Below are 16,952 nucleotides of genomic sequence, written 5' to 3' on the forward strand. Positions count from 1 at the left end.
ACGACATAACCAAATATTTTGTGAAATACAATCATTACTGTGCTGCTGTGAGCACGGAAATGTCATTTGTGGAAACCGACTGCCCAGGGTTGAATATCAGAGATATTTGAATGGGTAGGTATTTTGGAGTTTTACTTCATGAATTTTGGGTTCAATGAGAAATTATGCAGAACTTTCTTTAAGGCAACAAAATAAGTGGGTTGAAGTTCATGATAGACTAAAATGTACATGGCCAGTGAAAGGACTAAGATTGATCGGGAGTAACTCCCCTTTTCTGTTTTTTCCATCCACCAAGGTATTTTGACTCCCAACTGCTCAATGTAGCCCATTGATCTGTTTATGATACAGTATTTTTTCATTTCATTATAATATTGATATACTGTCAGCATTTGTGCAAAAGCCATCAATTTTTCCAAGTGTAAACGGCCTGTGAACTTACTACAGCATGACAAATTTATTACAGTGCTTTATGTGGTTCTTGGGAGAAAACTATTGCAATTCTAAATCAAAGTAGGCTTTTAAACAAAGGTATTGATCAAATCCTCTAGGTGTACCTATCAAGTAAGATTTACCCCCCAGAACCTTTATTAAGAGTTGTTGTAAACAGTTTTCAGCACTTAGCTCTGGAAGTTTAAAGGAGAAGAAAATTCTAGGAGGAATACTTTTTGTTTAAGGTACTCCCCTAATTTGTATTAAAAAATATACAGTTATGAAAATATGTGTTGACTTTTAAAAAATGACAAATTATCCTGCCCTGATGGAGATGTGCATTTCAAAGAGAAAGAGCATTTGCATCCTTGAGCAAGTTTGCAATATCTCTGAGCAAATCTAGATGTATAAAATCCTGGTTGGACTGGGGTGGACAAATGTAAGAAGTCACACAACACCAGGTTATAGTCCAACAGTTTTATTTGAAATCACAAGCTTTCGGAGCGCTGCTCCTTCATCAGCTGAAGTGGAGAGATGCATAAAGACACAGCTTATATAGTCAGAGAATAATGCCAGATGATTACAGGTAATCTTTCTAACTGCCACTTATCACACCTCGGCAGAGAGATAATCACAGCAATCAAAGGTGTGAATGGTGTCCAAACAGGTTAGTCAGGAAAACATTACATCAAAGAACAATGAGGTGGGGTCACAAGGGGTCAAATGTTGCAGATGCTGGGGTCGGTATGAAAAACAAAAAACAGACAAAAAAACATTTTTTTTGCTGGAAATCACAGCAGGTCCGGCCGCATCTGTGTAGAGAGAACAAGCCAACGACGACTCAAGTCTGGATGACCCTACGTCAGGTGGGGTTACATGTAGCGTGCCATGAACCCAAGATCCTGTTGAGGCCATCCTCATGAGTGCGGAACTTGGCTATTAGTTTCTGCTCTACGATTTTGCGTTGTCGTGTGTCTCGAAGGCCGCCTTGGAGAATGCTTACCCGAAGATTGGAGGCTGAATGTCCTTGACTGCTGAAGTGTTCCCCGACTGGGAGGGAACACGCCTGCCTGGTGATTGTTGCGCGGTGTCCGTTCATCCGTTGTCGCAGTGTCTGCATGGTCTCGCCGATGTACCATGCTCCGGGGCATCCTTTCCTGCAACGTATGAGGTAGACAATGTTGGCCGAGCCACATGAGTATGTACCATGTACCTGGTGGGTAGTGTCCTCACGTGTGATGATGGTATCTGTGTTGATGATCTGACATGTCTTGCAGAGGTTGCCGTGGCAGGGTTGTGTGGTGTTGTGGTCGCTGTTCTCCTGAAAGCTGGGTAATTTGCTGCGAACGATGGTCTGTTTGAGGTTAGGCGGCTGTTTGAAGGCGAGTATTGGAGGCGTGGGGATGGCCTTAGCGAGGTGTTCGTCGTCATCAATGCCATGTTGAAGGCTGCGAAGAACATGACGTAGTTTCTCCGCTCCGGGGAAGTACTGGACGACGAAGGGTACTCTGTTGGTTGTGTCCCGTGTTTGTCTTCTGAGGAGGTCGATGCAATTTTTTGCTGTGGCCTGTCGGAACTGTCGATCGACGAGTCGAGCGTCATATCCCGTTCTTACGAGGGCGTCTTTCAGCGTCTGTAGGTGTCCATTGTGTTCCTCCTTGTCTGAGCAGATCCTGTGTATTCACAGGGCTTGTCCATAGGGGATGGCTTCTTTAACGTGGTTAGGGTGGAAGCTGGAGAAGTGGAGCATCCTGAGGTTGTCCATGGGCTTGCGGTAGAGTGAAGTGCTGAGGTGTCCGTCTTTGATGGAGATTCGTGTGTCCAAGAATGAAACCGATCCTGAGGAGTAGTCCATGGTGAGTTTGATGGTGGGATGGAACTTGTTGATGTTATCGTGTAGTCTTTTCAGTGATTCTTCACCGTGGGTCCATAGGAAGAAAATGTCGTCGATGTATCTGGTGTATAGCGTTGGTTGGAGGTCCTGTGCAGCGAAGAAGTCTTGCTCGAACTTGTGCATGAAGATATTGGCGTATTGGGGTGCGAATTTTGTCCCCAGGGCTGTTCCGTGTGTTTGGGTAAAGATCTGGTTGTCGAAAGGTGAAGACATTGTGGTCAAGGATGAAGCAGATGAGTTGTAGGATGGCGTCTGGAGATTGGCTGTTGTTGGTGTTGAGTACTGAGGTTGTCGCAGCGATGCCGTCATCGTGGGGGATACTGGTATAGAGTGCTGAGACATCCATCGTGGCGAGGAGTGTTCCTGGTTCAACTGGTCCGTGAGTGCTGAGTTTCTGTAAGAAGTCTGTAGTGTCACGACAGAAGCTGGGGGTTCCCTGTACGATGGGTTTCAGGATGCCCTCGATGTATCCAGAGAGGTTCTCACACAGGGTTTCATTGCCTGATACGATAGGACGTCCGGGTGTGTTGGCTTTGTGTATCTTTGGGAGGCAGTAGAAGTCTCCCATGCGGGGAGTAGGTGGGATGAGAGCGCATAGGATGCTTTGAAGGTCTGGATCGAAGGTCTTGATCAGTCTGTTGAGTTGGCGGGTGTGTTCTTTGGTCGGATCTGCGGGTAACTGTCTGTAGTGTTCCTGGTTGTCCAGTTATCGGTATGCTTCTTTGCAATAGTCCGTTCTGTCCTGTATGATGATGGCTCCTCCTTTGTCTGCTGGTTTGATGACAATATTGCGGTTTGTCTTGAGAGCGTGGATGGCGTTGCGTTGTGCTCGGGTGACATTCTGGACTGTCTTGTGGGTGCGGCTGATGAATCTGGCGTTGATGCATCTCCTGACAGCTTGAGCATACATGTCAAGCTTAGGGCAGCGACCCTCCGGAGGGGTCCAATTTGACTCTTTCTTCTTCGGTTGCTGCACTGCGGATCCCTCTGTCTGCTGTTTTGGATCATTGGTTGTCTCATTGGGTTCACTGCTGACATCTTGGGATTTGTGGAAGAATTCCCGGAGCCTCATTCTCCTGATGAATTCCTCTGTGTCTGCCGTGAGACCGATGGGGTCCATTTTGGTGGTGGGTCAGAAATTGAGCCCTCGGCTGAGAACTTCAATTTCATCTGGTTGAAGGGTGTGGTCGGACAAGTTGACAATGGACTTCCCTGTGGTTTCAACCGTGGTACCGGGGGAGGCTTGGTTGCTGCTGGTGGTGATGCCAAGTTTCTCAAGCTTCCTGTTCTTGGTGTGCATGTAGGCAGTGTAGTTCTGTTGCCTCATCTGTTTGGCGGTGTCTCGTAGCTGGTTTGCTGTGTCCTGAGCACAGGCTGAGAACATGGACTCTATCTTGGTTTCGAGGTTGCGGCAAAATCGTAGAGCAGAAACTGATAGCCAAGTTCTGCACTCATGAAGACAGCCTCAACCGGGATCTTGGGTTCATGGAACGCTACATGTAACCCCACCTGACGTAGGGTCATCCAGACTTGTTCTCTCTACACAGATGCGGCCGGACCTGCTGTGATTTCCAGCAAAAAAAATGTTTTTTTGTCTGTTTTTTGTTTTTCATACAGACCCCAGCATCTGCAACATTTGACCCCTTGTGACCCCACCTCATTGTTCTTTGATGTAATGTTTTCCTGACTAACCTGTTTGGACACCATTCACACCTTTGATTGCTGTGATTATCTCTCTGCCGAGGTGTGATAAATGGCAGTTAGAAAGATTACCTGTAATCATCTGGCATTATTCTCTGACTATATAAGCTGTGTCTTTATGCATCTCTCCACTTCACCTGATGAAGGAGCAGCGTTCCGAAAGCTTGTGATTTCAAATAAAACTGTTGGACTATAACCTGGTGTTGTGTGACTTCTTACATTTATAAAATCCTGGAAACTGTGCTACAAGAGAAGTAGCACCCCAATATCAAGGATCACTCTTAAGATTCTTTTACAATGGTGCTTTTCCTTTGGATTGGATTGTAAGAGAGTGCTGTCCATCTACCAGCTCCCTGCATTCACATTGCTAAAAATGGCTCCCTTATCCCAATCGCAGAATTGTATTAGAGCCACAAATAATAATAGGATTGGGCGGAGTCAACACGGATTTATGAAAGGGAAATCATGTTTGACAAACCTGCTCGCTTTCCACATTTGCATTGCTCAAACTGGCTCCCTTATCTCAATGACATAATATTGATCCACCTCTTGAAGAACATAAGAAATAAGAGCAGGAGTAGTCCATTTGGTCCTTCAAGCCGGCTCCGCCATTCAGTAAGATCATGGCTGATCTTCTACCTCATCTCCACTCTCCTGCACTATCCCCATATCCCTCGATTCCCTTAACATTCAAAAATCTATCAAATATATTCAACGACTGAGCCTCCACAGCCCTCTGAGGTAGAGAATTCCAAAGATTCACCACCCTCCGAGTGAAGAAATTTCTCCTCATCTCAGTCCTAAATGGCCGACCCCTTATTCTGAGACTGTGACCCCTGGTTCTAGACTTCCCAGGCAGGGGAAACATCTTCCCTGCATCTACCCTGTCAAGCCCTGTAAGAATTTTGTATGTTTCAATGAGATCACCTTTCACTCTTCTAAACTCTAGAGAATATAGCCCTAGTCTACTCAATCTGTCCTCATAGGACAATCCCCCCATAAAGGAACCAGTCTGGTGAACCTTCGTTGCACTCCCTCTATGGCAAATATATCCTTCCTTAGGTAAGGAGAACAAAACTGTACACAATACTCCAGGTGTGGTCTCACCAGGGCCCTGTAGAATTGCAGTATGACGTCTTTAATCTTATACTCAAATCCTCTTGTAATAGAGGCCAACATACCATTTGCTTTCCTAATTGCTTGCTGTACCTGCATGTTAACTTTACTTTCAGTGATTCGTGTACAAGGACACCCAGGTCCCTCTGAACACCAACATTTCCCAATCTCTCACCATTTAAAAAATACTCTGCTTTTCTATTTTTCCTACCAAAGTGGATAACTTCACATTTCTTCACATTATATTCCATTTTCCATTTTCTTGCCCACTCACTTAGCCTGTCTATATCCCCTTGAAGCCTCCTTGCATCCTCCTCACAACTTATATTCCCACCCAGCTTTGTATCGTCAGCAAACTTGGATATATTACATTTGGTCCCCTCATCCAAATCATTGATGTAGATTGTGACTAGCTGAGGCCCAAGCACTGATCCTTGCGCTACCCCACTAGTTACAGCCTGCCAACCTGAAAATAACCCGTTTATTCCTACTCTCTGTTTTCTGTCCATTAACCAATCCTCAATCCATGCTTGTATATTACCCCCAATCCCAAGAGCCCTAATCTTGTTTAATAACCTCTTGGCCTAGAAATTCAGTATCGCCACGTTTGGGGTGCTACAGTCGAGCGTGTCCTAAATTTAGCGCCCGGCGCAACTTAGCACCACCTTCACCGAAATTGAGTTGCATCGCCCCAAGATGTTGCTGCTGCGCTAAAGCAGGCGGTGCACGACTATCCTAAGGCGCTAAGCCGGCGAGCCGAGGCGCTATCACCGAGGGCGGGCGCAGCGCAGGTGCGGCGAGTTAGCGATTGCAGGCAGATACGCTGGCGCCGGTCACCTCTTAAAGGGGGAGGGTCGATTTGGCTTGCAGCCACGCCCTGCACATTGGAGCCCTGATTCTAGGCCTGGACAGACCTGCTGCGACATTGTTACGCCCACGACCATGGAGAAGGCCAGGGAGCGAGTGCAGCGCTTCAGTGAGGGGGCCCTGAATGTTCTGGTTGGCGCAGTGGAGCGCCGGCGACCTATCCTCTTTCCTGACAGTGGCAGGAGGCCGCTGCCCAGCGAATATAGAAAAGCTTGGAGGGAGGTGGCACACAGAGTGACCTCCAGCAGCATGATCCCTAGGACACCAACGCAATGCAGGAAGAAGTTCAACGACCTCACTCGGGTTGTCAGGGTGAGTACCCTTTCCAGTATCCTCTTCATCCCTGCATGTGCACCTCACTTTATGGCCAAAAGGCCCTGAAAGCCCCAATGCCCAGCCCTCATCCAACACCTATGGGACGCTCATGAAAATCACATGCACATTCACCACTTTACACACTGTCAGGGCTATTCGACCATGGGAGGCAGTGCAGGCAAGATCAGGGCATGACACTGTCAGGGCTATTCCACCATGGGAGGCAGTGCAGGCAAGATCAGGGCTTGACACTGTCAGGGCTATTCCACCATGGGAGGCAGTGCAGCCAAGATCAGGGCTTGACACTGTCAGGGCTATTCCACCATGGGAGGCAGTGCAGGCAAGATCAGGGCTTGACACTGTCAGGGCTATTTCACCATGGGAGGCAGTGCAGCCAAGATCAGGGCTTGACACTGTCAGGGCTATTCCACCATGGGAGGCAGTGCAGCCAAGATCAGGGCTTGACACTGTCAGGGATATTCCACCATGGGAGGCAGTGCAGCCAAGATCAGGCCTTGACACTGTCAGGGCTATTCCACCATGAGAGGCAGTGCAGGCAAGATCAGGGCTTGACACTGTCAGGGCTATTCCACCATGGGAGGCAGTGCAGCCAAGATCAGGGCTTGACACTGTCAGGGCTATTCCACCATGGGAGGCGGTGCAGCCAAGATCAGGGCTTGACACTGTCAGGGCTATTCCACCATGGGAGGCAGTGCAGCCAAGATCAGGCCTTGACACTGTCAGGGCTATTCCACCATGGGAGGCAGTGCAGCCAAGATCAGGGCTTGACACTGTCAGGGCTATTCCACCATGGGAAGCAGTGCAGGCAAGATCAGGGCTTGACACTGTACTCAGAGCCCATCCTTTCTCTTGCAGGGCAAGCTGGCCCACAATAGGAGGCAGCAGCAATGGACCGGGGGAGGCCGTCCTGAACTTAAAGACCTCAGCGATCTGGAGCAGCAAGTGGAGCGGATTATGGCAGGCCGGCTGATTGGCCCCGTCGCCACTGGAGATGCCGACCCCATTCTGGACAGCAATGGTAAGGTCATCACCTTTTGGACCTCTCTCTTTCCACTTATGCCTCACACCAGCATCCTTTGCCACTATCGAACCAATGCAGTGCATTGCAGCACTCATGCCTCCCTCGCTGCTGCCCTGTCCTCACACTGAAGCAACTCTTGTACCTGCCTGCTTTCAGATGCTGATTCACCAGGTGAGGAGGCGGGCCCTCAAGCTGGCACTGTGAGTGAATCGGAAGGCGAGGAGGAGGAAGAGGAAGCCGGAACATCAGTGCTACCCTCAGCCAAGGCAGCCCATGGCCATGATGGGGACACGTCTTCCCTGGAGGGGAGCAGGGGGGAAAGGTCTGAGGAGGGTGAAGCTCCGGGGCCCAGCGGGCTGCAGCAACATGGGGGGGTAGGGAAGCTCGGCGGCCTTCTCCCCGGAGGGTGAGTGTGGCCTCCAGTCCTGCTACAGTGAGCGCAGAGGAGGTGCGGCTCCTTGCTGAAATGGGCGCCCAGGCGGAGCGCAGGCACACTGAGCTCATGGCTGCAGTGGCAAGGATGCCTGACTCCATAGAGTCACTGGCAAGGACTGTACAGGAATTTGGGGCAGCACAGGCAAGGAGTCTGCAGGACTTCGGTGCAGCACAGGCAAGGAGTCTGCTGGACTTCGGTGCAGCACAGGCAAGGAGTCTGCAGGACTTCGGTGCAGCACAGACGGCTTCCAGCCAAGTGCTTAGTCGTGCCATGCAGTCACTGGCTGGTCTGATGCAGACACAGATCAGGGCCACATGAGCACTAACTGCTGCCACCCTCACTGGATCGGCCAGGATTCGCCGGGGCCCTCGCCGCAGCAGGCCAGCAGTCTGATCTATTAATGATCTGGATGAGGGAATTGGATGTAGTATCTCCAAATTTGCAGACGACACAAAGCTGGGTGGGAGGGTATGCTGTGAGGAGAATGTCGTGAAACTCCACTACGATTTGGACAGGTTGGGTGATTGGGCAGAAACATGGCAAATGCACTATAATGTGGATAAATGTGAGGTTATCCACTTTGGTGGCAAAAACAGGAAGGCAGATTATTATTTGAATGACAATAGATTGGGAGAAGGGGAAGTACAAAGAGACCTGGGTGTTCTTGTGCACCAGTCGCTGAAGGTAAGCATGCAGTTGCAGCAGGCGGTTAAGAAGGCAAATGGTATGTTGGCCTTCGTAGCAAGAGGGTTCGAGTACAGGAACAAGGATGTCTTGCTGCAGTTGTACAGGGCCTTGGTGAGACCGTACCTTGAGTATTGTGTGCAGTTTTGGTCGCCTTATCTGAGGAAGGATGTTCTTGCCATGTAAGGAGTGCAGCTAAGATTCACCAGGCTGATACCTGGGATGGCAGGAATGACGTATGAGGAGAGATTGTGTCGATTGGGCTTATACTCAGTGGAGTTTAGAAGATTGAGAGGGGATCTCATCGAAACAATCAGGAGTCAGGAGGCGAGACACTCACCAGAGAATACCCAGCCTCTGACCCACTCTTGTTGCCAAAGAATTTATGTGGCTGGTCCAGTTAAGTTTCTGGTCAATGGTGACCCCCAGGATGTTGATGGTGGCAGATTTGCCAATGGTAATGCCATTGAATGTCAAGGGGATGTGGTTAGACTTTCTCTTGTTGGAGATGGTCATTTCCTGGCCCTTGTAAGGCACGAATGTTACTTGCCACTTATCAGCCCAAGCCTGAATGTTGTCCAGGTCTTGCTGCAAGCGGACATGAACTGCTTCATTATCTGAGGAGTTGGGAATGGAACTGAGCACTGTGCAATCATCAGCGAACATCCCCACTTCTGACCTTATGATGGAGGGAAGAACATTGATGAAGCAGATGAAAATAGTGGGGCCTAGGACACTGCCCTGAGGAACTCCTGCAGCAATGCACTGGGGCTGTGTGATTGGCCTTCAACAATCACAGCTATCTTCCTTTGTGCTAGGTATGACTCCAGTCAGTGAAAAGTTATTCCCCTGATTCCCATTGACTTCAATTTTATTAGGACTCCTTGATGCCACACTCGGTCAAATGCTGCCTTGATGTCAAGGCAGTCACTGTCACCTCACCTCTGGAATTCTGCTCTTTTGTCCATGTTTGGACCAAGGCTGTAATGAGGTCTGTAGCCAAGTGGTCCTGGCGGAACCCAAACTAAGCATCGCTGAGCAAGTTATTGGTGTGTAAGTGCCACTTGATAACACTGTCAATGACACCTTCCATCACTTTGCTGATGATTGAGAAGAGACTGATGGGGCGGTAATTAGCTAGACTGGATTTGTCTTGCTCTTTGGGGACAGGACATACCTAGACAATTTTCCTCTCTGTCGAGTAGATGCCAGTGTTTAGCTGTACTGGAATAGCTTGCTAGAGGCATGGCTAGTTCTGGAGCACAAGTCTTCAGCACAACAACCGGCATGTTGTCAGGGCCCATAGACTTTGCTGTATCCAGTGTGCTCAGCCGTTTCTTGATATCACGTGGAGTGAATCAAATTAGCTGAAGACTGGTTTCTGTAATGTGGGGACTTCAGGAGGAGGCCGATATGGATCATCCACTTGGTACTTCTGGCTGAAGATGGTTGTAAACACTTCATCCTTGTCTTTTGCACTCATGTGCTGGGCTCCACCATCATTGAGGATGGGGATATTCATGGAGCCTCCTCCTCCTGTTAGTTGTTTAATTGTCCATAACCATTCATGACTGGATGTGGCAGGACTGCAGAACTTTGATCTGATCTGTTGGTTGTGGGATCGCTTAGCTCTGACTGTAGCTTACTGCTTCCGCTGTTTAGCATGCATGCAGTCCTGTGTTGTAGCTTCACCAGATTGGCACCTCATTTTTAAGTATGCCTGGTGCTGCTCCTGGCATGCTCTTCTGCACTCCTCATTGAACCAGGGTTGGTCCCCTGGCTTGATGGTAGTGGTATGGCGAGGAATATGTCGGGCCATGAGGTCACTGATTGTGATTGAATACAATTCTGCTGCTGCTGATGGCCTACAGTGCCTCATGGATGCCTAGATATGAGCTGATAGGTCTGTCTGAATAATCCCATTTAGCATGGTGGCAATGCCACATAACATGACAGCAGGCATCCTCTGTGTGAAGATGTGACTTCATCTCCACAAGACTGTGCGGTGGTCACTGCTACCAATACTATATTGGACAGGTGCATCTGCGACTCGTAGATCGGTTGAGGCCGAGGTCAAGTAGGTTTTTCGCTGTTGTTGGTTCTCTCACCACCTGCCACAGGCCCAGACTGGCCACTATGTACTTCAGGACTTGGCCAGCTCGGTCAGTATTGTTGCTACCGAGCCACTCTTGGTGAAGAACATTGAGTTTCCCTGCCCAGAGTATTTTCTGTGCCTTTGCTACCTTCAGTGCTTCTTCCAAGTGGTGTTCAACATGGAGGAGTACTGATTCATCAGCTGAGGGAGGGCAGTAGGTGGTAATCAGCAGGAGGTTTCCTTGCTCATGTTTGACCTGATGCCATGAGACTTCATAATAATAATAATTCAACTTTATTGTCATTGTACAAGTACATGAACAACAAAATGTGATCTTGCAAGCTCCCATGAGTCCAGTACAAATAACATTAACATTAACGTAAATAGCACCGTCCTGGGAGAAGCAAAGCCGCTGCGTCTGTGCACGCCGCCATTCCATTTCCACCATTCCGACAATCTTCAGCCCAACGCCTGGGCCTGCTCATCAACCGCCCCTCCTCAGGGCTCCTTCTGTGACCTTCTGCACCTGGTCTTCTTTGATGGTCACCCCTCCAGGCACTAACCAGGTCTGGCTCTGCTTAGACTTCCAAGCAACTTGCCAGTGACCCTGTCCCTAGTCCCAGGAACAGGGCTCATGGGGTCCAGAGTCAATCCCTCCCCCCTGTGCTGCCATCTCTGCTGGCTCAGTCCTGCCGGTGTTACAGGACATACCCAGGGATGGTGATGGAGGAGTCTGGGACATTGGCTGACAGGTATGATTCTGTGTATATGACTATGTCAGGCTGTTGCTTCACTAGTCTGTGGGACAGCTCTCCCAATTTTGGCACAAGTCCCCAGATGTTAGTGAGGAGGACTTTGCAGGGTCGACTAGAGTGGGTGTGCCTTTGTCGTGTCTGAATCTGATGCTGGGTGGTCCGTCCAGTTTTATTCTTATTATTGTTTTTCGTAGTGATTCATTACAACTATGGGTTTTGAGTCACATATAGGCCAGACCAGGTAAGGACGGCAGATTTCCTTCCCTAAAGGACATTAGTGAACCAGATGGGTTTTTATGACAATCAAGTAGTTTCATGGTCACTATTACTGATACCAGCTTTTTATTCCAGATTTATTTCATTAATTGAATTTGAATACCGCAACTGCTGTGGTGCGATTTGAACTAATGCCTCTGGATCATTAGTCCAGGCCTCTGGATTACTATTCCAGTAACATAACCATTATGCTGCTGTACCCCATATATAATTGATTAACACATCCATTAAAATAGCAGCCAGATCAATGTAATTCAAACCCATTAAGCATTTATCTGTTAATTAAACTAACAGTAAATTCTAGTTGTACATGAATAAATGAATACATTCAGACCTGCGGAATGAATTAACTTTGCATAGTCCAATTGCATAAAACTATGCAAGGTGCCGCTATCAGTACGGATTTGAATATTAACAGACAACACAATTTTTTGAATATTGTTAGATTATTCAATTAGTGAAATTCAATCCTGTTGGAAATATATAAACACAGAGGATTATTCATGTAAATTCATGACTTTACAAGTTGCTTTTGGCAAGGCGATTAAAGTATCAGCAGTACTTCCAAACTCTTACTGCACAGAGAGACTGGCCACTTTAACAGGCAGTGAAGTGGCTGTAATCCTCTTCCCGCCGCTCGGTGTCGGGTCCATGTGCAAATCGGGAACCCGAGACTTGGGAAGATTGATTGGAGGTTGGTTGACAGCGGGTTTCCTGCCAGCTGTCAATCTTTGCGATTTTGCCGCATGTCCCGCCTCCAAACCCGTCTCCTGAGCGCCGGCAAAATTCCGGCCATTATGTGAAAAGAGGAACATATTTCATACTCGAGGATGATCTTGCGTTTTGACTAGATGATACTGATTGGCACTCGTGCTTAGGACAAAAAAATGTTTTTCATCACCTATGGCCTCCTTGTTGTACATCACCTTGCTACCTGATTAAGGTCATGAATTTGCTTTCAACAATCCTGTTGCATTCAGAATTTTGTTGAGCTTTCATTCAATCTGAGATATTCTGATCCCACATACTGTGCTCTCCCAATATCGGGAGCATTCCACTGGCCAATAAAATTTGGCCTAGGCTCTCTGCACTACTTAAAGGGGAGGTGCTTTGCTGCAGAAGCACCTCATTGTCAGGCTGCATTAACTCCTGGCCCAACAGGCAAGAGGGAGGGCGAGGAGCTTTTCCAATGTGGCATTGGAGGCCTTGGTCCTGGGGGTTCACAGATGACGTGAGGTCCTCTACCCACAGGGGGGCAGGAGGCCTTCCAGCTGAATGCCAGAAGGATGTGGGAGGAAATAGTTGAAGCTGTCACTGCTACAAGTGTTGTCCCCAGGACCTGGATCCAGTGCCACAAGAAATTTAATGACCTCACACGGCTGCACTGTTGACATGTCCAAAATGTCGGCTGCTGTGGGACCTGCCGGAAGTGGGCAGAAGTGAAGCAGCTGCCATTTTTTCACCAAAACCGGCCTTAACAGCTGGAGCTAAGGGACCGAATTTCACAGACATCATCTTTAAATTTACTGAATTGTGCTCACAAAATAAACAATTCTGCTTGAGTAAGACATGATTACCTTTGCAATTTACGTTTTTTACTCTCTATTTTGCTTCCTCAACTGTGATGAGCATGTGATGTCAAAATCATTGGGAATTCATCAATATACATTAGTATAGGCCATGTGCCTCTTTATCATTTGTTGAGGCAATAGATCTGGATAAACCTATGATTAACTGTCTTAACTTACTCCTAATGGGAGGTTAAGGGGCTGGATTTCCACTAGAGGAGGGTCAGTGCAGGACTTCAGCCCAACTTTCCAATACCTCGCACCCCACCCCCATCCCATTTTCCAGATTTGGGGGTTGTTAAGCCTGCAGGGCAGGCTCACAGCGGGGTCCCCAGCATGAAGAAGGAACTCGCTGCCACCGGAAAGGGAAGATGCAGGTATTGCTGTAGTGAGATCGCTGACAGTAGAAGAGACCGAATTGAAGAGCACAGAAATGCCTCGATGATCTGCCGGCCAAAGCCTAACAAAGATCAATGCTTGGGGCCTGAGGATTGGGAAAGGTACCCACAACCAGGCTCTCGTCTCCAAAAAGGACACCCACCTTTCACTGCTGGCCCAGGGCCTACCACCACGTCTCACTTAGTGGTACCTTGGGTTGGCAGTGCCAGTGGCAGAAGGCAGTAAAATCAGCCCAGATGCTGGGTCCCGCCTTCCTAACATAGTTAACATGTAGGGAGTAGTAAATGGGCGGCCGGTGCCACCCCTACTGGGTGAGTGGGGGGGGGGGCGGGGGACGGGTGGAAGGGTTGATGAAATTTCAGGTCAGGGAGGGGATATGACGATAGCTGCAACCACACCTGATTTTCCTTGATTTTCTTCCGCCATACCACCCATAGCATAGCAGAAGAAAATCCAGCCCAAGATGTTTCATTTTGGAATTCTGAGCTTTCCTGTCTGAGTAATAATTAAAACCACTTTTTGCCATGTAACTGTCTAAAGTGACAGGATTTAATACTTCTTACATGTGTTAGTAGCATCTAGTAACTGAACGTTAATATTGAACCAACCATTATTTCTACATATAATTTTATTAACGTGGTTGACCAGTTTGAACAATCAATGATGGAAAAAGGAGATTCTAGACAAGAAATGACCATGTAAATTATTAGTGCAAATACTAAGTATATTTGACAATACTTTGTAATGGAAACATTAACCTGTTTAAACTAAACAGTTTAATGCATGAATTAACATAACAAAGTAATTTCATACAAATACAACAACTTGCATTTATGTAGCCCCTTTAACATAGAAAAATATCTCAAGCAATTCCTAGAGGCATAATCAAAAATAAATGGATGTCGAACCAAAGAAGGAGATAGTAGGAGGGTGACCAAAAGCTTGGTCAAAGAGATGAATCTTAAAGAGGGTTAAAGGAGGAGAAGGACTTGGAAAGACAGAGGGACTTAGGCATGAAATTCCAGAGCATGGGGCCTAGTAGTGAGGTGGAGGGGAGGGATTGCTCAAGAGGCCAGTTTTGGAGGAACAGAGTGCAGGGAAGTTGTAGAGATGGAGGAGGTTACAGAGATAGAGTAGGGTGAGGCCATGATGGGATTTAATGGATGAGGATGAGAATTTTAAATTGAAGGGATTGGGAGACCTGGAGCCAGCATGTATTCTCATCACAATAGCCTTAGAAGATAAGAACAGAAGAACCTATTGAAGCAGGCAAAGTCAGTTAGGTCCAAAAACTCTTTTAGAAAAATTAACAGTACTGATTTCCCTTAATAACTCCGTGATTCGTAGCACAGCAGTGGTTGATATCATATCGTTGTACAGCTCTAAAGTATCCTGTCTGCCTAAGTGGAGAATGGAGTGAAAGATGTTTTAAATACTGTATAAAGGATTGCTTTTGGAAAATGGAAGCTTAAAATGTGAATTAAACACATCATTATGGCTTTACAAAGCATCTGTATAACCTTCAGTATGAAGGACAAAGATAATTATATACCCAAAAGGCTTAAATAAAATGATAAAGCAGAAAAAAAAATGTTGATATGAAATGCTTTTTAGGTGAATGCTCCATTTTGATCCATGTATCATTTTAACAGTTATTAAAATGTAAGACAGTCAATACTGTTGATTTTTTTTGTCAGATAGTCTACATGGGCTGGGTAGAAGACCGCGAACCAGATTCGCTGCAGGATAAACTATATACACCAAAGTATCTAGCCGTGAGAGGCTCTTGCCTATACAAATTTACAGCACCTCCGGTATGTGATTCTGTTCAGTTTTGACTTATTCAGCATACATTTTAAATTTAGTATACAACTGAAAATATGCAGTTAATATATTTTATTGAGTATGATAAGATATTACATTGATGCATGCAGTACAATGTGAATTGTAAGTTACGGCTTGAATTTTTATATTTTATCTTCTTTAGTCATGATGAAGGAACAGCTTAGTTACCTTTTGACAAGTCCAGCCTAAATTTATTTCAGTTTTCTTATGTAGATGTAAATTGAAGCAAGACTCTTTTATTTATTTTAAGCAAAGCGCAATAGTAATTACCAAGATCACCATAACAGAAATTTCAATTCAAACAAACTTTACTCTTCGATAAATATATTTAATAATTTAAGGTTAAATAGTGCTAATAACCACTTAGCTAATTATTATTGGTCCTGTTCATGCTGCTGTAGTCACAAATATTGAAAAACTAGGTTCAGCTGGAATGCAATATCCATTGAACTCCCTTGCTTCACTAACACAGATACTGCATAACCTTTGCTCATAAAAGCCTGCTGCAATGCTTCAGTGTCTATTTGGCTCTTTGTGAATAACAACCTCTTGCCTTATTTTTCTAAAAGGAGAAATTCAAAACTTTAGAGCTTTCATTGTTATGAGCCCAATCCATTTGTTGTCTCAAAAATGTACCATTTGAAAAGACCCTCCAGTTGGTGCATAGATTTAATTCTGTTTAAATCCCTCACACAGTTTGTAATTAAAAGATGGGTCACCAGCATATGCAGAGTCCTCTATTTATCTCTTCATTTAGTGGTGACTGCATGTAATCAATAGATAATTAATTAGGAACAATATTCTCTTGGCTAGCTATGTCTATCAGTAATTATTACATAACACAGATGGATAAAATTTGAATCTGCCATGATACTGTTTCTAATTGGTGGATCATATATATATATATTGATATTTCCATGGTTAGGCTCTCGCCATCACTGGCTACTTACAATTGATAGATAAAATGCTGTCATCCAAGTTAGCACGTTTACTTAGTGATTCCTATAATAGGTAGGAATCGAGAAGGGTCCCCACCTAACACTATTGTTGGAACACTGTCACCACAAGACTAGAGTATTTCAAGGAGAAGGCCCACCATCACCTTCTCTGGGCAAGTAGGGATGGGCAATAAATGCTGGCCTTGTCAGCGATGCACACATCCCAAGAATTATTATTTTTAATGGATTCAGTTGCTTGCAATTCCCATTTTTTCTTGTTTAAGCTGTTACTCCCAAAGTGCAGGTAGTTCCATGCTGCATGGAAGATAGCCTTTTTTTTAGTTAGAAATGAAATAGAATCTCTTATGCCTCCATTCTTTATGCTGTTGCTTCGTAATACAGTCATACTTGTGGTCATTAAATATCTTCAGAATTAACAGCAAGTTTCCAAAAATTATCATCCTAAATGCAACACAATATTAACCCACTCTATCAGGAAGAACTCCCACTGCATAATTCGAGCCTGGACTAAGTTCAACTGTTCTGCAATACAGATCAAGCATGCAACTACTTTGGAATCTGTTCCTATTTA

The 16,952-nt window shown here is 46.2% G+C and overlaps 1 protein-coding gene across 1 annotated transcript in view; it reads left to right on the forward strand.

The window, feature by feature from the left end:
• The window catches only part of sntg1 (syntrophin, gamma 1), a gene marked incomplete at its 5' end in the record, with an annotated part of 174,103 nt that overhangs the window by 115,859 nt on the left and 41,292 nt on the right, over positions 1-16,952 (forward strand). Inside the window, one exon of the mRNA XM_085993955.1 lies at positions 15,275-15,391. Coding sequence (XP_085850081.1) covers positions 15,275-15,391 — 117 coding nt within the window. The remainder of the gene's footprint in view (positions 1-15,274; positions 15,392-16,952) is intronic.

This window comes from Somniosus microcephalus, chromosome 7 (genome assembly GCF_052327205.1).
Source record: "Somniosus microcephalus isolate GS21.2 chromosome 7, FLI_Smic_1.0, whole genome shotgun sequence".
NCBI classification, from domain to species: Eukaryota; Metazoa; Chordata; class Chondrichthyes; order Squaliformes; family Somniosidae; genus Somniosus; species Somniosus microcephalus.